At 42.0% G+C, this 24955-nt stretch overlaps 1 protein-coding gene across 1 annotated transcript; it reads right to left on the bottom strand.

The window, feature by feature from the left end:
* Positions 1-1073: 1073 nt before the first annotated feature.
* On the bottom strand, positions 1074-23592 carry crybb1l3 (crystallin, beta B1, like 3). Its single transcript, XM_080211104.1, has 6 exons — positions 23562-23592; positions 17665-17741; positions 15625-15743; positions 6387-6519; positions 3430-3572; positions 1074-1242 (listed from the first exon to the last, which is right to left on the bottom strand). The coding sequence occupies exons 2-6, from the start codon at positions 17728-17730 to the stop codon at positions 1074-1076; spliced, it is 630 nt and encodes a 209-aa protein (XP_080067230.1). The 5' UTR covers positions 17731-17741; positions 23562-23592.
* Positions 23593-24955: the final 1363 nt, after the last annotated feature.

Genomic DNA, 24955 nt, shown 5'->3' with positions numbered 1-24955 from the left:
GTGAACAATCTTTCTTCTTGCACTCCTCCAAATTTGGGGTGGCACGTTGGCACAGTGGTTAGTACTGCTGCCTCACAATGCTAGGGATCCAGGTAGGGTCATTATCTGTGTGGAGTCTGCACATTCTCCCCACGTCTGTGTGGGTTTCCTCTGGGTGCTCCGGTTTCCTCCCACAGTCCAAAGATATCCACGTTGGATGTATTGGCCATGCCTAATCCTCCCTCAGTGTATCCGAACAGTCACCGGAGTGTGGTGCGGATTTTCACAGTGACTTAATTGCAGTGTCAATGTAAGCCTACTTGTGACACTAATAAATAAACTTTAAGAAAATGATGCTTAACATGCAGGCTATAAGGCCAAAACACTACACCGATGTTTCCTCAGATTGGTTGGTAGGGGCCAGTCGCTGAACTTACAAGTAACGAAATGTAAATGCTTTCTTTTAAAATAAACATGTTGAAATTGAAGTTGCTGCAGATTGACGACTTACAGATAGCTTGATCAAGACTCCTGAATGGCAACATGTAATGTGGTAAAATAAAAAATAAACTGCGGCCAGCTAGTTGAAGTTGCAATTTTATTATCTCTGTAAGACAGCAGAGATTACTTTTATTGGTAAAAGGAATGACATGAGTTACAAATATTGAAATGAATGGAAATGAAAAAGAGACAAAAACGGAATCCATGGTGTGCATGTGAGGTTTGCTAAAGATGTCTGCATCCCTGAGTAAGACACAGCGGAGAGTCTTCCACACTGCAGGAGGTCATCCATTCCCCGTTTTCCCAAAATCATATTCAGGGCCACAAAAAAAAATTAATAATGCCCTCTGAAGACAGAGAGCTGAGAAACATACGCTGGACTAAAACGAGATGTCGTTAGTTTTTAATGACTCAGGAATAATTGAAATCTGTTGTCAGCAAAAGAGAATAATGACTTTAAAATGACATGATAATTTAAAAATGTGGAATAATATATAACAGTACTTCCTACTAGAAGGTGATTCTTAATTTCTGTGGGCCTGATATGAAAACAATAAAATTATTCCCTTGGCTGTCTAAAAGCATGATTTCTTTTAGTTTGTAAACTCAAAACATCCCCTCTTGTACCATTGCTGGTCCTTCACACGGCGCATGGATTGAATCAAAGGCTGTTGAGCGCCCCATTCATTCCAGTGCTTGTATGATCCACACTCTAGCACATATTGATATCCTCTGTAGCCTGGATATTCATAGCCAACCCATCTATAAAGTGCAAAAAGAACAGAATCATCGATTATAGTCTTCAATGAATGCTGCAACTTGTACACATTGGATAAAATGTAACGACTCAACACTGCTTCTGTATTAGTTTATGTATTGTTGAAAAGGGACAAAAGTATTCAATCATAGAGAAACCAGTATTGATATGGCTTACTCTCAAATTGGTGCAACTGAATTTCTTTGTACAAACAGTGGGTGGAATCTGCTGGCTCTTCCTACCAGTTGGATCTTCTCCATGTCCCGGCAGCAGAGGGGATGGATTAAATAAGAACTCCCATTGACAGTGGTGGGACTACAAGATTCTGTTGCTGGCCAATGGCGGGCCATCTCCCACTGCCAAGAGACACACCGCAGGGGATACGGAAAATTGCACCGCCCCGCCTCCCAATATATATTTCCTGTAAAAAGGTGTATGGCGTCCACGTTATATATGGATAAATGTAACACTGATAAAGGCACACAAACTATTGACTGATAATTTATTGACGGACAATAGCTTTGGTTGGCAAAAAATTAGTGCTGATACAAGCTGTGAAAAGATGTTGGGTGAGATTGTTCCACCCTTCCCACTGGCAGAATCTTCTGGTCCTGCCGACAGTTCCCCCCCTCCCCCACCACACACACACACACACACACACACACACACACACACACACACACACACACACACACACACACACACACACACACACACACACACACATATGCAAGGGTTCCCTGACAGTGGGGGATGGATCAATAGGAAATCCCATTGACAGTGGCAGGACCAGAAGATCCATTGTCAGCCAATGGCAAGCCACTTTCCTCCACTAAGAAACACACCACAGGGGTTGCGCTGGGGCAGGCAGGATGGGGGAGGTGAGAGACAGACAGAGTCCTGCCAGACAATCTAACTCTTATAGCTAGAGGGAAACAGCGTGGAAGTGGAAAAGCAATAAGAAATATAAAACAAAAAGTCCTGTTCATTCAAACAATAAAACAAGGAAAAGTCTTGGTGAAAAATTATTCCTTTTTACCTAAATAGACTGAATGCATTCTGAAAGGAAGAAGTATGAATGTGTACAATGTTATGAAATTTGTACTAATGGCCTATTATTGACTGTGTAAAGACCATTCAAAGTGTTTTGTTTCCTGCTTAAATTATTTCATGGCCTCTTTAAAATTATCATCCAAACCAGAGGTAAATTTTATCAAGTTTGCATTTGTTTTAAACTTGGGAACTGAACTAATAGCAGCAATATTTGTCAAGCTTCCATCTCCTCCCTACCATAATACCCTTCAACTGTTACGGTTCCATGAGTTCTCTTCCAACCAAACTCGTGTACCCTGTCACTTCTTTCCTCCAAGGTCCTAACATTCATTCTCAATTCCTCAAGGTCTTACTCCCACCTTATGCATCTTTTATGTCCTAGTTCACAATCTTCCTTCAGATTGCTCCCAGTCTATAATTCTCCTCACACAGTCAGCAGAGGCAGATCTTTCAGCCACTCTGTGTGCCTTCACTTCACTTCTGAAGTCTTGTGCAAAACTCAACTTGTCTTTTATTCATTTGTGGGACATGGGCATCGCTGACTGACCAGGATTTATTGCCCATCCTGAGTTGCCCTTGATTGATACGACTGAGTGGCTTGTTAGGCTATTTCAGAGGGCAGTTGAGAGCCTACCACACTGTTATGGTTCTGGAGTTACATTCAGGCCAGACCAGGTAAGGATGGCAAATTTCCCTCCCTAAAGGACATTAGTGAACCAGATGGGTTTTTCTAACAATTGACAATGGTTTCATGATCATCAGTAGATTCTTAATTCCAGATATTTTTTATTAAATTCAAATTCCACCACCTGCCATGGCGAGATTCGAACATTTGTGCCCAGAGCATTAGTTGAGTTTCTGAATTAATAGTCTGGCGATAATGTCATGAGGCCACTTGCCAACTTCCTTGCTTTCCTTAAAAAATCTTCTTGGCTATGTCTTTGTTTCTTTCCCATCTCCTGTTTTACAACCTCCTCTTTTCTTTTTGGGCAGTGTGCTGAGCTGTTCTTCTTGTATACCATAAAACTAATACTGAAATGTCATTAATTTGAAATACTGATGATAACTTTCATTCTTTTTTCAAATTTTCCAGACACAAGTTCCAATCTTTTTTAAATGAGGAAAGGATTGTTACTCACGTTCCACCAATAACTCTAATACTGGCAACTCTGTCTTGGAAACCATAGGCCCACAGGCTGGGAATGTCCTCATCACAGATCTCCATTTTTCTTCCATCAAAGTTGGCACATTCATGAAGACATATTTTGTGATCCTGTCCATCCTGTAATGATTTTGCAGTTTTAAGAATTCTAAGTGATTTCATTGCATTATTTATCAAAAATGTCCAATTTTATTTCTGGCTTCTTCTAAAGTAAGTCTTAAACCTTACATTGTGATCACAAATCCCAAGCTGTTTTCTCATGCTTACATCTCCCCTTCTCTGTCTCAATTCATTACCCATCACGAGCAATGCTTCCTTCCTTATTGCATCTCAGACATATTGGGGGCGATTCTCCCACTCCGCCATGCTAATTTTCTAGCTCTGCCCCTTAAAATCTAATGATATTCATGCTGGTGGCGTCTGCATTGCACAGAATGTGGGAGATTCCATTGTGAACTCCCACTGAAAAAAACCAGATTGAATTACTCCCGTTTTCCTGCGAATTCAACACTTCAAATTTTTTTGGGAGAATTCCGGCCATTGAATTAAAAATCTTGTACACCTTGTAAAAACTCATCACTCCTGCCTTTTCAATCCCTTTTCCTGTCAGTTTATGTGGTAGCAGTTGAAATCTTCCATGATCATGATTCCATATTTTTCACTTAAATATAGGCCTATATAGTTCTCCCTTCACTTCCTTTCCCTTATTTGATGGCCTGAAATATGAATAATCCCTCTGGGTCATTCTATCTCTTTGCTGGCTACGTCCTTTCTTGTTACTGTAAGAGTGAGCTGAATTTTTCCCTGGACTTCAGGAACCTGATATTGGGACTATTTCCAGCCCCTGACCCTGTGCGCTTTGATATTGGACATGCTAGCTTAATTGTATGGGAAGCAGTGCATGAGTGGATGACCTTTGCTGTCCAAGTAGGGACAGTGGGAATGTACATGGATGCAGGATGCATGGATGCAATTTTGTTCTCTTTGCTCTTTGTCTTATCTTTAGGTATGATTAAATCCATTTGAACCCATCACTATTTAAAAATCTTTGAAGTCCTATATTTCCTTCGTCTCGGACAAATTCAGATGTAGCCCATCCTATCAATCCAGCTCTGTAATGTGTTAAAACTGGTGTCAATATGTCTTGAAGCTGGAACCCATCCTTCCAACATCATGCTTTCAGCCATGCATTTACCTCCAGAACCAGATAACGTCTGTGTCAATTAGTTAACCAGAGATTACCATCATCAAAGTCCTGTTATTTAATGCTATAATACAGATGTTATATATTATCTAATGTTATAACTTCTTCTCTTGGCAATTACGACTTAATGATGAAATATTTAATGTCCACTTTAAATAGCAAGACATAATTTAAAAAAGAAAATTGTATTCATTGGGCCCAACATTTTGAGTCATAGCTCTGTAGGCAGCTACAGAAGTTGAAGGCACTCTGAGTGGGCTGCACAGTGCTCCTGTCATCTCCAGCACAACGTGCATGTTGTCCCAGACTCGTAAGGGTGCTAACACAGGCATGGAAGCAAGTAGCAAAAGTGTCCCACTTAGCCAGGTTATTTCGTCTAGCTGATTTGATGCACAATTTACAAACTGGCACATCGCAAATCCATTCATTGCAACCGCCTGTCTCACACCAAAGATACGCAAACAGCTGCAAGTGGGGTCCACCGCTGTTATTTAAAATGCCAAGACCCAAATTGCAGGAGAAGTGATTTACACTAACTTCTGCCATTGCAACATCTCTGGAAATGTTCTGGACTGTTTCTGGAAGTGTTGTTGGATTTAGCAGACAGTGCATTGTCACAGGGAAGGCAGTGGATTTGGTAATCTGTCCACCCAAAGGCTGGAACACGTACGGAGCTGTGGGTAGCGTTTCTGAGCCTGCAACATGACAAGAAGGTGAAGCAGGTACTGCAGCAAGGGAAACTTCTGTCAATGCCAAATTGGAGCCAGACTCTTCCAAATGGCTTGACAATCACAGGAGACTGTATGGCAGACCAGGTATCCAGCATTTTGATGGACCCTCATCTGAGTCTCCTGCAGAAGAAGTCAGCTGCAACCTCTCCTTCCAAAGAGCTGTCATGCGAACCACTCTTCTGCAGTCCATTCACACTGGATGACGTGTCACATACTGAGACCAATTTGGTACTAGCAACTGAGGTACATGCAGTGCCAATATTTAGTGGCTGAGAATGTCAGATTAAATGACGACGCTTCTTCACCAATGTTGTGTTGTGTTGTGTTTCTTCCCCACCTGCCTGGGCAGGCAGCAGCTCTTAGGTGTCTAAAAGCTGAGAATGGGAAAAGGGGAGGTTAGAAATAGTGATGGGCTGTAAAGCAAGACAGCAATGCTCACACCAGCAGCAGCTTGCACATCATACCAGATAGCTGAATGATGGTGAGCTTGAGAAGGAGCAAGAAGCAGGAAGATATTGTCATCCTCTATGCTCTCAGTGGTACTGTCTTCCTGAGGCTCCATCACAGTCAGCCCCAGGGTGCTTGGAACCACGTTCTCAGTAGAGCTCAGGAGGGACAACATGTCCTTATCCTCAGTCAGTTCTGCTGTTCTCCTTTCCATTGTGATTCACCTTGTCTTGCAATTGAGAGGGTGGTGATTATTTCCCACCGTGTTTGGTTGATGCTTCCCACAGCTGAATATGAGCAAGTAGTGGGAGCTTGCTGAGACACTGCTATCAATGCGTGAATGTGTGTGAAGGTCAGAAGGAGTATGTGTGAAACATCAGTGCCAGGGATAGTTGCCAGGGTTTGTGTGCTGCCATCCTCAGCTCAACAGCATGGACAGATTGCAGGCCACAGTCCCGATGCCCATAAATAGGCCACAATCAACTTTCCGTCTTTATAATGGAACTCATTACAGAAATACAATATAAAACCTTGCAGTAAATCTCTTTTTACCATTCTGACGGGTCTGAAAGACATCATACAGTCGGTGCGATAGCTATTGGACCAGGAATCCCATCGAGGATATTCCCCCTTCTCCAACATGAACATCTCACCACAGAAGTTCTGCTGTTCATAACCCACCCACCTGAAAAAAGAAATGATTGCAATATAATAATGTTTGTCTTTTGTACACACCATAAATGAAACTAATGTAATACTTTAAAAATCAAATGTTTTGTGAAGTGTTTTGCATATTAAAGTTTCATGTAGAAAAATGAGAAGTATGCAGCTTGTTATTGGTCATTGACAACACAACAGAATGAACAACTACATTCAAAAACAAGTTCCAAATGTGCAAAGAGTGAAACAGTTCAACATCCTGATCCTGAAGTTTTGGGAAAGGAATAGAAAATAAAATTACAGCTTAAATTGTGTAATTTTCAATGGAATGCAGTAGTGAGACTCAGGAATATAGATCGGGATATTTTGGAGGTGGTGAAGTCCTGCCACCATGATTGCACTTAATTGGATTGTAGCCCAAGCGGCAGCCCAAGAGGCAGCCATTTGATTGATTGCCTCCTGGGCTACCACCCAATTAAGTATTGTGGTCGAGAGTTTGAAAGCTGCTGGCTCAATCTGAGGACCTGGTGCCTCAGCAACATTACTGCTAGAGGTAGCCATTGCTCTGGCTGCATCCGGCAGATGAGGGAACAATGGTGGCCGTGCGCCATTGAAGATGTGTAAGTGGGGTCTACGAATGCTGGAGATCAGGGTGGTGGTGGTGGGGTGGAGGGGGCATGTTTGTGGAAAAGATTCAGTGCAGATTATTAGGCTGATCCCAGAATGTCAAATTGTATTTATGACTTTTGTAAGATGCTGGTTACAGGTCAGTAGAACTGAAAAAGTCCTTGAAAGGTAAGTCTTTGTGGATTTTACAAATATAGACAAAAAGGTCACAAGCTAAGAGGTGTCTCCACGCTTGCTGGTACACACGGCTCAGTCTAACTAAATTGACCCTGGGTGTAGATCATGTGCTCTGTTAAATCACTGTGAAGGTTGTATTGTACTCAGTCCAGATTAATACTATATGTGCTCCAGCCTTATACTATATCCCCCCACCCCAAAGTCTTTATCCAGCGTATTTTAAGTGATTACATTTTATCTTATGCCTTACGTTATTATTACTATCATACATTTACATTGTTATTACTACATTATCCCTTCAACTCCTTGTATTCAAAGATTTAGGAGGCCTGGTGGCCTTACAATCATAGAATCACTACAGTGCAGAAGGAGGCCATTTAGCCCATTGAACCTGCATCAAAAATAATCCCACCAAGGCCCTATCCCTGTAACCTCATGTATTTATCTTGCTTTCCCCCCTGACTCTAAGGGGCAATTTAGCATGGCCAATCAACTTAACTCATACATCTTTGGAGCACGGGAGGAAATAGGAGCACCTAGAGGAAAACCAACATGGTGGCACACATGGGAGAATGTGCAAACTCCACACAGATAGTCACCGAAGGCTGGAATTGAACCCAGGTCCCTGGTCTGTGAGGCACCAGTGCTAACCACTGTGCCACCTTCTTCCTCTATATCTCATTTGCACTGCTGTCAGAAGAGTGACAAGCTTTCTTGTTGCTGGTTCTTCTTGTAGGCTTGGAGGTAGTTTGGCATCCGGATATGTTTCCATCCTTTTCTTTCATTCTTTTATGTTGAACCACACGTGGTCAGTTTGGCTGTTGTGCTGGTTGGTGGTTGCTAACCTAACTTCCCAGCCTCCCAACCATTGACTGGGTCTACACTCCCCATTGCCTCGGAAATGCAGCCAATGTAATCAAGGACCCCATGTACTCCGGACATACTCTCTTCCACCTTCTTCCATTGGGAAAAAGATACAAAAGTCTGAGGGCACGTACCAACAGAGCACCTTCTTCCCTGCTGCTGTCAGACTTTTGAATGGACCTACCTTTCACTAAGTTGATCATTCTTTACACCCTAGCTGTGACTGTAACACTGCATTCTCTCCTTCCCTTCCCTATGTATGGTATGCTTTGTCTGTATAGCGTGCAAGAAACAATACATTTCACTGTATACTAATACATGTGACAATAATAAATCAAAGCAAAAAACTAATTTCTTGTGGAATGGGCGAGCATTGTATTTGTCTCCTCGTTGTTTCCTTCATTTCTTCTATCATTGTGACATACGTGGAAGCTTATGTTTCAAAAATGGAACCCTTGTTTCCACTTGTTTCACAATTTGATCCAAATTTTTGATTTTGTTTCTTCTTTCCCAGTTTTTTTTAAGCTCATGAATCTTTTCATTTAGCTCAGCAACTGGGGTGGCAAGCTGAGTTGTCGTTTTTTCAGAATTATCTGTGCAACCAGGTTTAACTACATAATCTGCAGTTCTGTTCAGAATCTTTTTTCCACGGTCACTGGCTGTTCTTTTGGACTCGGTCAATACACTCGTAAGATCGTAAATTTGTTTTGTCAAATTTCTCTTATCTGCTTTCAGTCTGGATTTGCTCTTCCACGTTGTGTTTCTCAACCTTTGTGTTGTTCAGATTGGACCCAAGTTCAATAATCCTGCTTTCAAGCAACAGTTCTGCTGCATCAGCAATTCTTTCTTCTGTTCCACAATATTTAAATAATGCTTACTTAACAGAGACATCTGAAGCTTGAAGTTCATCAAGTTTTAATTGAAGATCTATCTTTAATGACTCTACAAGTTCATCATTTGTGCATTTTAAGTCTTCTTTCAAGTGTTCTACTTCCTGTGGACAATGTTCCAGAGCTCTCAGTTTTTCAGTTCTCTTCTTTTTTTACAAACTTACCTTCAGCACGTGGAAATTGGTTCTCTATGCTGATTAGTCGTTCCTTAGTAGAGCATAATTCCACTACACTATCCTTCAAGTTCACATTTGTAATTGCATTTCTGCTAATTGTTTCTGAGATGCTTCATGCTCTTGGTGAGAAATTATACTTTTTTTTCCCAATGCAGGTTCTTGATTTCCATCTTCATACATCTCCACTTGGTAACATAATGCTTTTCCAAGTCTTCTTCCATTATCCTTACTGCTGAAGTCTCAAGGTCATACCTATTCCTCCTGGAATACAAAATATTCTAGAGTCGTCTTTGCCTGGTTCATCAGTTCCTTCAGAGTAACATTAAATTTACTTTGCTTCATTTCATAGTTTTTCAGAGGGATAAAGATCGACCTGAAGTATCCTTGCAGTGTGTGAAGGTCCTTTAGCAGGTTTCTTTTTCTTTACAAAGTGTAATTACTTTGTCTTGAGTTTTCTTGTCATTTATCTTGTCGAGTTTGTTTCACCGTTCCTCCATTCTGCTGTTCAATGTAGTCTTTATTTCTTCATATTGCTGAAAGTTATTTACTATTGTTGAATTCCATCTTGAAGGACAGTTAGCGGTTCTTTCAGCTATTTATTTTCCTGTCCAGTCCTTGCCTTCTCCCTCTGTTCTCCAGTGCATTGCTTTGATACTATTGATTGTTCTAACATAGCTTTTTAACTCCACAGAGGCATGTATTTGCTCTTCATGGAGTTCTTCAAGACTTCTTTGAATGCATTTTCTGCCTGCTGTTGTGTCCAGCTATACTTCTAGTTGAGTTTTCTGACCTGCCACTCTGACTTGCCAACAATGTAATTCAGATTTGTTATTCCTCCTAGTATCTTTGTTTTCTCACATCTCAAAAAATCAGTTTATTTTGCATTTTCAAAGGTATATTCTCAGCTTGAATTTGGTGTTTGATATCTTCCAATTCAGCTTTGATGCAAACATTTTCCAGCCTTATTTCACTTTCCTTTTGTAGGGCTTTTGTATTTTGGACATCACTTTTCTTCACTCACAGTCAGCTGTTCTCTCTGAGCTGTCACTTGCTGGTGAAGTTTGGGTGATATGTTGGGCTTTACAAAAAGATACATTTTTTGGAACTTTGGAAAGCTCTTAGTCTATAAACTGTCATAGTGTGGTTTACTCTGATGATGGTTCTACTGGGGTGTTTTCTATTCCTCTTTTTTAAGCTCTGGGATTTTAAGTTAGACTTATAAAGTAAATGCAATGAAATCTCCTGTATAGCAAAGAATTTTAAATCTCTGCCTTCAGCTTCCAAGCCTTTCTTTGGAATTTTGTTTTGACAATATTTCCTCTGCAGCTGTGAGTCTGGAACTTCTTTTCAAATCAGACTGCTTTGCTGAATTTATTTCTCAGTCAAAAAGCATTTGAGCTTTTCTCAGCATTTTTTCCAGTGTGTGGGTTTTTAACATAAACTACTGTCATGTTGTAGGGCACTGATTATAGTTCAATAGGTTTGAAGAAGTCTTTGTAGTCATATGTAGGTTAACTAAGTCTTTACTGACTTTTAGAACTATTAAAAAATACATAGTAAAGGATTCAAGCTGGAAGCTGCCTCCATGCCCGCTGGCACACACACGGCTCTGTCTCGCACTCAACTGACCCAGCTTGCGGGCCACGTACTCTATTACATCACTGTTTGGGTGGGCAGAACTGTACTCAGACCCATGTTATCCCTACATGTACAATTCCTTGTACTACTATGGCAGAAATAATGACATTTGAAGAAATAAGAATGCTATAAAAGGACCTTGGCTTACAACAAATTTGAATATCTTCCTTATTTCATGGGATGTTTTTTATTTTGCATTGAACATGATATCAGCAACTTGCATTTCTATAGTACCTTCACCATAGTAAGATGACTCAAGGCGCTTCACAGATACCTGAAGAAACTGGGCAGCTGAAAACATAGCCACATTACACTTCCCACTGCCTCGGAAAAGCAGCCAGCGTAATCAAGGACCCCCACGCACCTCAGACATACTCACTTTCACCTTCTTCCATCAGGAAAAAGATACAAAAGTCTGAGATTGCATACCAACCAACTCAAGAACCGCTTCTTCCCAGTTGCCATCAGACTTTTGATTGGATCTAACTTGAATTAAGTTGATCTTTCTCTATACTAGTTATGACTGTAACACTACATTCTGCACACTTTCTTTTCCTTCTCCCCTATGTCTTCTATGAACAGTATGCTTTGTCTGTATAGCGCACAAGAAACAATACTTTTCACTGTATTCCAATACGTGTGACAATAATAAATCAAAAACCGATAATAGAGTGATTAAATTTGATGATGCACGAGAGGCCAGATTGTAGAGATGTTGAAGGATTTCAGGGATGGAGGAGGTTACAGAAATAGAAAGGAATGAGGCCATGGAGGGATTGAGAATTTTAAAATGGAGGCAATGCTAGACTGGGATTCAATGAATGTCAGTAAGCACAGGGGTGATGCGTAAATGAGTCTTGAAGCAAATTAGAATATGGGCAGCATTGTTTTTAATAAATTTAAACTCAAGACATTGAGGCTGGCAGGAAAAGCACTGGAATAGGCACATCTAGGTATAACAAAGGCATGAATGAAGATGTCAGCTCCAGATGAACTGAGGCAGGGATGGGAACAGTTTAACTTACGGAGGTGGGCTTGGTAATGGAGAAGGTATGCAATTGGATACTCAACCTGTGGTCAAATATGACGTAGAGTTGGGAGGTGGATATACTGATATCAGCTTCCTGTGCTCTCTGTGTGGGAAAAATATGCAGATACAAACAAGGAACAGGAGTAGGCCATTCGACCCCTTGAGCCTGCTCCAACATTTAATAAGATCATGGCTGATCTGATAGTAACCTCAACTCTGAGCTCAGACAGATCCCAGCCTCCTTCCTCTCTGTGCAGTATGAGGAAGCACAGATACCAAACTCTTTGCACCCTTGTTGGAGGAGCGTGGGAGGGCAAGGTGGGAAAAAATACACAGTCCATAGCCTCCTTACATTGCATGTGGGAAATACGGAAGAGTGTTATCTCCTTACACTCTGTTGGCAGGGGCAGGAGCTTTGACACAAATGTATCTATTCAATCTCTAACAATAGGCAGAGGGATGGAGTCAGTGGCTAAGACAAAGAGTTTGTGGTTGAGATTGAGGGCACTGGCTTTGGTCTTTACAATGTTCAGTTGGGACAAATTTCTGCTCATCCATTACTGGACCTTGCACAAAGCAGAATGACAAATCAGACATTGTAGGGGTTCAGAGAGGTGGTTATCAGATGAACTGGGTATTGTTTGATGAGGTCATAATCAGTTCTACAATGTTGCAAAATCTCTAGAATGTAAGAAATAAGAGCAGGAGTCAATCATATGACCCACCAAGGCTGCTTGGCCATTCAATAAGATTGTGGCAAAATTTCCATAAGAACTCACTTCCCCACTCTAAAGCCATTAACTCAGTTTTTTGGCACTAAGGGAATTAGTCGAACTAAGTCTTGAATACACTCATTGACTCAGCATACATAGCCCTTGGGGGTAGGGAATTTTAAAAGTTCACAACATTTGAGTGACTATCGTAAAGTAATTAAGATTTGTTCCACAAATTGTAAGCAGAGTTACATAATGTTATTATAGTGGTGCAAAATATTCTGCCAGGACTTAAAGGTCAGGAGGAAATAACCACTTTGGGAAGCAATCAGGGCTACTGTTCCATATGTGAATGCATGTTCCAAGATCCTATAGACTCTGGAATGGTTCAGTACAGATTGGAGGGTAGCTAATGTAACCCCACTATTTAAACAGGGGGTAGACAGAAACCAGGCAATTATAGGCCAGTCAGCCTGATGTCAGTAGTGGAAAAAAATTCCAGTTGTCCATTATTAAAGATTTTATAGCAGAGCACGTGGAAAACAGCAGCAGTATCAAACAGAATCAGCATGAATTTACAAAAGGGAAATCATGCTTGAATTCTGGAATTCTTCAAGGATGTAACTGGTAGACTTGATAAAGGGGAGCCAGTGGATGTGGTTTATTTGGACTTTCAGAAGGCTTTGGACAAAGTCCCATGTAAGAGATTAACATATGAAATCAAAGCACTTGGGAGCAATGTATTAAAGCACATGGGGACAGTTTATTGAGAAGAATACAAACTGGTTGGCAGACAGGAAACAAAGAATAGGAATAAATGGGTTTTTTTCCCAGTGGCAGGCAGTGACTAGTGGTGTACTACAGGAATTGGTCCTAGGACCCCAGCTATTCACAATATATATTAATGATTTAGATGAGGAGACTAAATGTATGCTGGAATTCTACCACCCCACCTGCCACAGGAATCGTAATGGGCTGGAGTGGACAATGGGAAGCTCCGTTTTTCGGTCTAAGGTTGAGCGAGGCCATAAAATCCCTCTCCAAATTTGCAAATAACACAAAGCTGGATGGGAGGATAGGCTGTGAAAAGATGCTTCGGTGTCATTTGGACAAGCTGAATGAGTGGGCAAATGCAGGACCAGTGCAGTAAAATGTGGATAATATGAGATTATCCACTTTGGTAGCAAAAACAGGAAGACACATTATTTATTATCTGAATGGCTATAAACTAAGAGAGGAAATTTGCGATTAGACCCAGGTATCCTTGCACACCAGTTGCTGAAGGTAAGCATGCAGATGCAACTGGCAGTAAAGAAGGCAAATGGTATATAGGCCTTCATAGCGAGAGGATTTGAGTGCAGAAGCAGGGATGTCTGGCTGGAATTATACAGGGTCTTGGTGAGGCCACACACCTGGAATATTGTGTGCAGTTTTGATCTCCTTATTTGAGGAAGGATGTTCTTGCTCTAGAGGGAGTACAGAGGAAGTTTACCAGACTGATTCCTGGGATGGTGGGACTGACATATGAGGAAAGATTGAGGCAGTTAGGATTATATTCACTGGAGTTTAGAATAATGATGTGGAGATGCCGGCATTGGACTAGGGTAAGCACAGTGAGAAGTCTTACAACACCAGGTTAAAATCCAACAAGTTTATTTGGTAGCAAAAGCCACTAGCTTTCGGGGCTTTTCCCCTTCGTCAGGAGAGTGGGGAGTTCTGATCACAAACAGAACATAAAAAGGCACACACTCAGATTAAAGGCAGCCTTCACGACGTACAACAGTGCAGAGTCGCTGGGAAGAAACTGATAGCCAAGTTCCGCACACATGAGGATGGCCTCAACCGATTCATGACACTATCTGTAACCCCCATGACTTGCCTGGCTTGCAACATCTCACTTATTGTCCCATCTGGAGACAATACACATGTCTTTAACCCATGCTTAATGCTATCTCCACTCACATTGTCTGCACGTTTAAGACTCGACAAGCTGTAAAGACTCGCATTCTAATCAGTATTCTGTAAACTGAGTGTGTGCTCTGTTTGTGATCAGAATTCTCCACTCACCTGACAAAGGCGAAAAGCCCCGAAAGCTAGTGGCTTTTGCTACCAAATAACCTGTTGGACTTTAACCAGGTGTTGTGAGACTTCTTATTGTGTTTAGAAGAATGACAGCAGATCTCATAGAAAGCTATAAAGTTCTAACAGGACTAGACAGGGTAATTGCAGGAAGTATGATCCTGATGGAGGGGAGTCCAGAACCAGGGGCCATAGTCTAAAGATATGGGTAAGCCTTTTAGGACTGAGGCGAGAAGAAATTTATTCACCCAGAGATTGGTAAGTCTGTGGAATTTGAGGCCAAAACATTGTATATTTTCAAGAAGGAATTAGATATAACCCTTAGGGTGAAAGGGAATCAAAGATTTTGGGGGAAAGACAGGATCAGGCTATTGAATTGGGTGATCAGCCATGATTATAATGAATGGTGAAGCAGGCTTGAAGGGCCAAGTGGCCTCCTCCTGCTTGTATTTTCTGTTTCTATATGTAATCTTACTTCAGTATAAATTGAGAAAGCAGTAGCCGAAGACAGCATTACTCATGTTAATTTATATGCAATCAAAACGTAAGCCTCTCATCCTCAAAAATGTAATATATTATGATAATTGAGTACAGAAAATATATCGTGCATCCCTTATTTGGGGATTACCATCCTGCGGCACATGTTAACACCTACCGCCATTCACTCCTACCATGGGATGAAACTTCATAGAGTCCAGAAACTGTCAATTCCCAAACATAAAACATCACAAATGCGCTGTAAAGAACATATGTCTTGTCCTGACTTACTATCAACTCACTATATATGGGCTGCATCACAAGTAGTCAGGACCCTATTGATTAAAAGAAACAATGGTTTAGCCCTGTAAAAGCTGGGAGAAACTTTCATGCATCAGGAAAGTTAATACACTGTGGAATTCCAGGAGACACAGTAAGATTCTCATGGGAAGGACTTACGGTCCACATTCAACACGGATGGACCCCACTTTATCAAATCCCCGATCACAGATGTTTCTGCATTCTGAACTGATGTCCATTCTGCGACCTTGGAAGTTTTCATACTCATAGATGACCATCTAAGGACAAAAGAGGCATCAATGAACCTCAGTTACTATACAATTGAAGCACTGAAGATGCAAATCACATACTTAAAACCTAACTTTGTGTCATTAAATCAACAACAGTGTACAGATATCATAATAGTTCACTGGGTATGTGACTGCTGCTGGGACAGAGTCATGAGTCATTTAGTCTTGCATCCAAACTATACTGTGTGTTAAATTGGCCGAGTGCTTGGATAAAGAAGTCGGAAGGAATTAGCCAGGATTTTCAATCCCAGCTGTTATCCAACGCCTGCTGCTGTAATTGCTCATGTGTTGACATTGATAAGGACAGGATTGGCTTTGTCTGCAAAGTGTTTCACAGTGAAATAATCTACTGATGCCTACTGTCTCAAATCCTCCTGGTAAAGAATTAACACTGGTAAGTACTTGAGCAATTCAGAATTGGGAACTCTTCCCCAAACATAATGGGGGCTGCTCTCCCAGTCTGCTGCGCTGCGAGGGCATCGGGCCGGGCAGCCATTTCATGGGCTGCCTGCTGGGTGCCAAGGACACTGCGAGTCCCCAGCCTAAGATTTCTAGCATAATCAGCTCCACGCTGGAAATTGGTGTGGAGTTGATTACAGTATGGAAATTGTGATTTTCACTTCATTAGCGGATCCAGGACTGAAGTCTCTCTCCCACCCCACAGGGAATGATTCACTCCAGCTGGGTTTATTTACTACTGCTCCTCACTAATGAGGAACAGGTGGCTGACCCCATTGGAGGGAAGAGAGGCCATTGAGGACTCCCAGGAGATCAGGGGTAAGGGGAGGTGCTCCTTGGGCAGTGCCAGCAATAACAGTGCCAGCCTAGCTTCCTAGAATTGCCCAAAGGGCAAACTGGCACTGCCCACTGGGCCATGCCAAGGGGTGGGGCCAGAGGGGATTGGGTCTATTGGGGGTGGAGACTAAGGGGAGGGGCGATCAGAAGGGGTGGGATGGGCATCCCATTGCCAGTCTGCCTTGGGATTACAGGCAGAGGGAGGGAAGAGGTGATTGGGGCTGGCCATCTTGGTGAGGTGGGGGGGTCAAGACTTGCAGGGGTGTGGGGGTGTGGTCGGGGAGATTAAGACTGTCCTGTGGGGAGGGATCGGGAGATCAGAGCTGGCTGGGTGGGAAGGGGGAGCAACGTTGGGGCTTTCCCAGGGAGGTCCAGGAAGCCAGGGATGGTGGGTTGCAGGGCTGGTCAGTGACCATGCTGGTCAATAAGCTGGAGGCCAACAATGCGAGTCCACTGCGCATGCGCTGATCTCCGCTATGAAAGATCAGCACATGCGCAGTGGCCCCCTCAGTACTGTGCTGATGGCTTCACAGGTAGGAATAAGCCCCACCCCCAGATTTCCAGAGCGAATCACACTTGGTCACTGTGATGCACAGAGTGTTGGAGATTCATTCTGGAAATCCTGCTAAGAAACTAGCTGGATTTACTCCCATTTTCCTGCAAATTGGGGACTTAGAATTTGGGATAATCCCGGCCTATATAACTCAAAAAACAGAAAGAGATAACAATATTTATGACATGATATTTTACTCTGTGCTCTTTTTTCAAACTGTTGGTACAATGTACTGTTAAAATTATTTTCGGCAGATGAATACTGTAATGTTTCTCAAATAAGACAGTTAAATACAACATAGTACTTCACAATGATAATGCTAAATGATTGCAAGACCCTGCAGTGCATGCCCTGTAGAGTCAAACAAGAAGTGGACTGACTTTGGGTCATACCTGTAGCAAATTTCTATTCGTCACTTAGAAGTCAGCTCACCTCAAGATGCTTCTATAATCAGAAACTGTTGCTTAATAGCAAATGTTCATTTGCACTAATCTTCCTCTACACTCGTATTAATAATAGATTATTAATAATATGTCAGTAAAAGCACACTAATGCACCTACCCTGTTACTGCGAAGACTTGAAGCAGAATGGCTTCCAATGCTACCCTGAGTTCCACTGTGAGACATTGTGGCAACTGCTAAAATAATAATCAAGATACAACAAATTTATTTGGTTTGGTCACTAAATACATTTTATACATATTTGATGAACTTGTATTTCTCTCCCGAAATTTCCTACTTCATGAAGCTTTTTACCCCCAATTGATCATTTAACACTTCGAAATTATTCCAAAGGCTCACCCAAAAACAGCTCAGTCTTTTGCCAGACAAGAGAAAATATGGAACATGAGGTTCGAATCTCAGCTCATCCTATTTATATGCCCAGTGGATTTGCCTGTTGCTTTTTTTTCTCTCTTTTCAACCAGGTTAGATCATAAAGGGATAAACAGAACAAAACAACATTGCACTGAAGCAGCAGAAGCTGACACCAGCTGTCTGCTTTGTTTTATTTGGCACACCATACAGATCAGCAAAATCCACAGTCTGCAGCAGACACAAGTGCATCCTAGAACAAAGAGCTGACCTGGTAGAAGGCTTTGTGCAGCTTTTGTTTAATTTATGCTGCAAGTATCATAAAAAAAATTATATTTAGCAAGAACGCGAGCTCTGATGCTTTGGAGTATCTATTGTTTAGACTGACAAATTTGCACCCACTTGCAATGCCTTAATTATTTAAAATCTGCAGCTGGGGTATTTTAAATATGGAAGGGGTATGGTATCAGCATGCGCTTCCCCCCACCCCTACCCCAACACTGCTCCAATCAGAGCTGGACTAAGAATTCCTTGGGCCTGGGACACAAGAGTATTTCGGGGCCCTTTCACATAACGGCACTGTAGTACAGTGGTTAGCACTGCTGCTTCACAGCTCCACCTGGGTTCGATTCCTGGCTCGGGTCACTGTCTATGTGGAGTTTGCACATTCTCCTCGTGTCTGTGTGGGTTTCCTCCAGGTGCTCCAATTTCCTCCCACAGTCCAAAAATGTGCTGGTGAGGTTGATTGGCCATGCTAAAATTGCCCCTTAGTGTCCTGAGTTGCTTAGGTTAGAGGGATTAGCGGGTAAAATATGTAGGAGTATGGGGGTAGTGCTTGGCTGGATCTGTGGTTGGTGCAGACTTGATGAAGGGCCTCTTTCTGCACTGTAAGGTTTTATGATTATGATAACACTTACCTGCATTCCAATAAAACATAACTGGAAACTGCAGCATTAGAATTCATATTGTTACTAAATCAGCCAACTTTATCTTAAAACCATCCAAATCACAGAATTCTACAGTGCAGAAGGAGGTCATTAGGTCCATCGAGTTTGCACCGACCACAATCCCACACAGGCCCTATCCACATAACCCCGTGTATTTATTCTAGCTAGTCCCCCTGACACTCAGGGACAATTTAGCATGGCTAATTCATCTAACCCACACATTCTGGTCCCACCTTTGGCAGTATTTTTATTTGTTAGAATCCGTTGGTCCCCTTGGCATGTGCAACTTTTCTGTGTTGTGCTGAGTGATTCCTGGGCTGAAGCTCACCAGACATGGTCCCCATGGGCCTGTTATTTAACTGACGCCTGCTCCTTGCTGATTCCTTACTTGGGTGCAATCTTCAATTCCACAAGTGTCGATTTTCCTGCGATATTTTTCCTCTCTAAATATTCTTATCTCCAAATCAAGTATTGGTATCTCCTCCTGTTCCTTTGGCATATCCCCCCCCATTTCTGCATCACATCATGTTCTTCCCTCTTTATTGTCTACCGTTCTCCTAAGTCCCAACCTCAGTTTCCTCTGCACTAAGCGGTTCTTCATTCTTGGTGGTTTCAATGTCGTGGTAAACTTACCTTACCCTCCCACTGATCTTTTCATCATCTCTCCCTCCACATTAACCCTCCTACTTACATCCATATCCTCCCTCTCGACCTTTGTCTTGCACACGGCTTCTCCATCCCATCCCTGCGTGAGAAGGCTACCTATCACCACTTCCTTGAATCCCCTTATCACCTACATCCTTTCCCTCCTTCCAAAGCCTTCCGTTCAGTATCTGCCTCAAGAAACAAATCTCTTCCATATCAATTCCAAATTCTCAACTGCCTACCTTTTATGCACCAACATACCTCTGCAGCAGGGGTCAAAATATTGTCTTTGAGAGCTCTATTTGAAATTGTTTCGACTTTTATTGACTTAAGGGGGCTGCTTTTCAAGCACTCCATTTTCATTCCACTAACTCCTTTATTAGGCGATGGACTCATGCAGTATCATTACTTCTGTATTTGTGTTGCTATTTTTAGGTTTTCCTTCTTGATATAGGTGAAATAGCATAAATACCAAAGGTTGTGCATATATTACTAAATATTTTATTCCTCACGCTGTTGGAAGTAGTTTCAATATAAACCTTCAAAAAGGTTTGGGATAAATGTTTGAATGGGTAAAAATTGTAAGGCTATTGATAAGAACAGGAGACGAGAACCAATTGGATATCTTCATAAGAGTTGGCACAGACACAATGGGACGAATGGTCTCCGTCTGTCCTGTAGAAATTTATGAAATGGATCCACCTTGTCTAATCTATCCATATTTTGAAGTTCACAACTTACAAAATGCAACTAGTTTGGAGGCATTTTTCAATCATTCAACATTACCTCATGTCAACTTTCATTCTTGTTAGTGAGATTCAGACATTATGTATAGGGCCATATCTTTACAGATTAACATTAATGGCAGGACATCAGTCTTCTATCAATTACCTTCCACAGAAATCTTTTCACATAAAGAGTGGCTCTGACTAGGATCAAGCAAGCAAACAGTTCGAACGGCAAAGAGGTTTCTGAAAGCTCTGCAAGTGCCTTGTGTGTGGCCAGAAGACTGATTAATGGTTTTATTTTAGATAGAATAGGTCAGAAACTTATTGTGATGGCAGATCCAGATAATGTCTTCGTATCTAAAGTCAGGAGCAGCTCCTTTGAACTCTGCCAGGAAACAGGAGGACCTACGAATCCTTTCTCATCAAATACTGGGTCGAGGGTTGTGAGAACATGAGACCGGTGACTATCAATCCATCATCGTCACAGGCCTGAGACCTACCACTGCCTCCAGGTCCATCTCTATGGGTCTGGTGTGTTCCAGTTCCAATGGGAATCACTTTAGATATGTTACCTCTGAGGTGCTGTAGGCCAGACTCCTTCCCAACTCGAGAAGTTAATTTTGCTAAGAGAATCAAAATAGGACAGACTTTTTTTCTCATTTCTCATTGCTTCCACATCCACCATATTACAGGGAAGTTAAAATGGGACAGATCTTCTCTCCACTGGTTACTGCTTTTGGAGTACCCTTGGTTCCCATTGCCTGCTCTTGATCATTAATGGATTTCCAACACCTCCTTCACCCTCTTTTATTTTTCTCTATTTCTTCTGCTTAGCCTCCCAGACAATATCAAAGTTCCACAGTTGAATGGATCATGCTGGTCACCCTGGATAATTGCTCCAAATTCCTCCAATCAGACCTTTCCTCCTTTTCAGCTCCTCCAATCATAGATTTTGCCTCCAGGGGAACAACAAAAGCGGGAGGGAGGAAACCTGTGATTGGAAGAGCTGGTGAAGAAGAAATTGTTCAAGCCCTGTTTGGGACCATGGAAGAGCCATAATGCAAGATAATATTTTACATGGGCGACCTTTCTTGAATTTTTCACCTCCGCCTCTACTTTCTTGCAGGTTACTTGTGATGTTTCAAGGATGAATTCACCCTTCATGCCCCATGTATTCTGAACCCTGTTCTTCAGTTGTTGAACAACCCCTTCCTCACTTCTACCCTTATGCCTCCTCTCCTTTCTCTTTCTAAGCCTAATGGTTTCCCAATCTCTGCTTCTTTTAAGTCCAAAGGACAGAGATTTAAGCATATCTGGTGCACAAACTAATTCAAATATCTATTGTCAGATCCGGCCACGATGTGTCCGGTTCTTCTCTGCCAAAACAATTTATTGTTCAATGTTCATCTCTGAACAAAACAGATAACCTTCACTTCCTTTCTCCACACCCTATTGTTTCCTTAAACTCTCATCTTTGCCTCCTCCTCCCTCAGCTCCAATAATAATTGAAAATTCTTGGGCTTCTTTGTCACTTAGATTGAGACCATCCATTCAATGGTCATTGTCACATCATTCTAATCCCACTTCACCTCCAGATCAAACCTGCTCCATGGTTTCCACTGTCCTAGCTTAAACCCACATCATTTTTCTGATTTCTTTCTTCATGTCCTCCTCTTAAGATTATCTTATCCACCAGACACACCTTCTTCACCCTTGATTGCATGAAAACGCTGGCCACATTTTAAACCGCTCCTTCTCAGGTAGTTCTCCACAGTTAGCATCACCCTTTCTCCTCCTCAAGAAATGCACCCTCAACCCCTTTGTCCTTGCCATCCCAAATAAAAGCAAAATGCTGTGGATGCTGGAAATCTGAAATAAAAGCAGGAAAAACTCAGCAGGTCTGGCAGCATCTGTGGAGTGAGGGGCCGAATTAAGGTTTCAAGTTCAATATTACTCTTCTTGTATGGACTCGAAACAATGGCCAGAATTTTATTGATTCCGGGGACTTGCAGAATGGAAATCTCATCCCAGCAACTTCATAAAATCCTGCCTGTTAACTCTGTTTCTCTTTCCACAGATGCTGCCAGACCTGCTGAGTTTATCCAGCACTTACTGTTTACATGCCCCATCTCTTTTCTTGCTGGAGGCCTTGAACATGCAGCACCTTTCAAACTCATGCCTTCCTTTTTACCAATTCCATGTTTGCATCTTTCCAATCAAATGTTTACCCCATAACTGCCTTGAGATTGTCCTAAGTCACGAATGATATCCTCTATGATTATGGTGCGTCATCACTCCTCAGCTTTCTCAACCTCACAGTAACTCCACTGCAGTGTTAAGGTAAGCCTTGCTTGTGCCTAATAAGTAAACTCTAACTTTAACTCTTCTCAGCCTCTGACATTGTCTTCCTCCTGTGCCTTTCCCCAACATCCAGCTCAATGGGATACTCATTGCAGGGTACAACTCTCACTTATCCAACTGTTGCCAGAGCAACTGCCAAAATCTTTCAACCTCAGCACCATTATCTCCGGAGTACTTCGAAGATTGAGCCTCAGACACCCCAAGTCATTGACATTCTGCCCTTGGACTGCATCATCTGAAAATTTGGAGTTAGGCTTTTCATGTATACTAGTGACATCCAGCTCAATCTCTCCATTACTGCTTCTGTGTCGTCAGTCTGATTCTCGGATATTCAGTCCCAGATATGCCACAATTTCTTTCCAGTTAAGCAAAGGGAAGACAAAAGCCATCATCATTTGCCTCAGCTACAAATCCTATTCCTGCGCCACTAATTCCTCTCCTCTTGCCAGTTTCTGGGGGGAATTTTCCCGTCCTGCCTGCCACAGAGATCGTAGCGGGGGTGGGGGCAGACCATGCAAAGATCTGTTGACCTCGGGCGGGATATTCCGGTTTTGGGGTTAGCATGGCTGGAAATTCCCACCCAGGTCTGTCTCTGTTGAACCAGAATGTTCGTAACTCATCATTTTGACCCAGAGCTGAACTTCTAACCTCATATTCTGCCAATTAAAAATGCAACCAGCTTGTACTTTCATAATATTGTCTGCCTCCGTCCCTGCTTTGGTCCATCCACTGCCAAAACCCTTTCGTCACATTTAAGCTCAATTGGTCCAGTGTAATCCTGGCCAGCATCCCTTTCTCCATATTTCAGCACATGCAAAACTCTGAGCCAGATGCTGTCAGACCTGCTGAGTTTCTCCAGCATTTTCTGTTTTTGTTTCAGATTCCAGCACCCACTGAATCCAGTTGTAGCACTGTAACATTGTCCCAGTTGTTCATGTTATAATGGCACTTGGTAGCACTCAACTCTTTTCCTGTTCTTTTTTCCTGTTTGGTACAGCCAGTCACTTAAACTCTTAAAGGTCGACCATCAAAGGGAATCTTTGAAAAGGCATTCTTAACATGGAGTTGCAGGTTTCCAAATGCCATTATAAAACTGCGTAAGGGGTGTGACATGTGCTGTAGATCAAGGTCCAATTTAATACATTTATCTTGCGGCAATAACTGACCAAGTAATAGGTTCAGATTAGCTATGATATTACATCCACATTCTACAGAAGCATTGCATGCAATCAATTTCATAATGTTTGCTTTTCCTTCCTCCAATTATCCTCATCGAATTTTACCCTCTGTTCCTGGTTGGATAACATTCCAGGGGTATGATTCAGCAGGCGTTTGCTATTCTCCAGTTGTTCATTTATGTTACCTCAAAAGATGTGCTGGTTAGGTGTGTTGGCCGTGCTAAATTCAGTGTGCCCGAATAGGCGCCAGAGTTTAAAGTTTATTAATTAAGTATTAAGTGGTTTACTTGAATGAAGTTGCTGTGAAAATCCCCCAGTTGCCACATTCTGGTGTCTGTTCGGGTTCACTGAGGAAGAATTTAGCATGGCAAAATCCCCCAACTAGCACATCTTTATGGGCTGTGGGAGAAAACCCATGTAGATATGGGGAGAACATAGAGACTCCACACAGATAATGACCAAGCTGGGAATCAAACATGGGTCCTTGGCACTCTGAGGCAGCAGTGCTAACCATTGTGCAACTGTGCTGCCCTCCTAGTCAACCATGGGGTGATGGATACCTGGAAAACAGTTTTTTCTGTGGTGTAAACAGCAGAAGAATGGATTATGTTAATACTGTCCCATGTAGGCCAGGCATGGAATAAACCAAGATAAGGAGGTGCTAATCACCACATGATTTAGGAGAATGGTAATAGGATCTGTCCCTGTGATAGTATGATATGAATCAACATTAAAAATATGACATCGGAGTCTAAGCATTGCAGTCAGGAGATGAAGAAAAGGAGACCCGTCATCTCCGGATCCAAGTTTATAAAAGACATCAGTAATGGCCAGCTATGTGGGTGATTGTAAGTTTCAGTCAAATCATAGGTTTGTGTTGTGAGGAACTTTGTAAATTTTCATTCAACCTTGCATCAGGGTTTGTACTGCGAGGTATTGTTTTTAATACCAGTCAAATCAGGAGGGGTTTGTATTAAAGGAGTTTTGTGACTCTCAATAAAAGTAAATATGATGGTATGAAGCATGAATTGGCCATGGTGGGCTGGGAAACATTATTGAAAAGAAAGACAGTGGAAAGGCAAGACAGGCATTTAAAGAATAAATAGATGAATTCCAGAAGTTGTTTATTCCTGTTTGGTGCAAGAGTGGTAAGGGAATTGTGGCCAGTCATGGCTTACAA

Source organism: Carcharhinus amblyrhynchos, chromosome 23 (genome assembly GCF_965287045.1).
Source record: "Carcharhinus amblyrhynchos chromosome 23, sCarAmb.v2.hapA, whole genome shotgun sequence".
NCBI classification, from domain to species: Eukaryota; Metazoa; Chordata; class Chondrichthyes; order Carcharhiniformes; family Carcharhinidae; genus Carcharhinus; species Carcharhinus amblyrhynchos.
This window is presented reverse-complemented; position numbering and strand designations above follow the sequence as displayed.

Excerpts from the sequence above, each read along its gene's own strand:
- crybb1l3 (XM_080211104.1), bottom strand. The coding sequence starts at position 17,730 with ATGTCTCACAGTGGAACTCAGGGTAGCATTGGAAGCCATTCTGCTTCA. Across the intron at positions 6,520-15,624 it reads ATCCGTGTTGAATGTGGACC|GTGGGTGGGTTATGAACAGC; the intron begins GTAAGTCCTTCC and ends TTCTTTTTTCAG. Across the intron at positions 1,243-3,429 it reads ATTAGAGTTATTGGTGGAAC|ATGGGTTGGCTATGAATATC; the intron begins GTGAGTAACAAT and ends TGCACTTTATAG.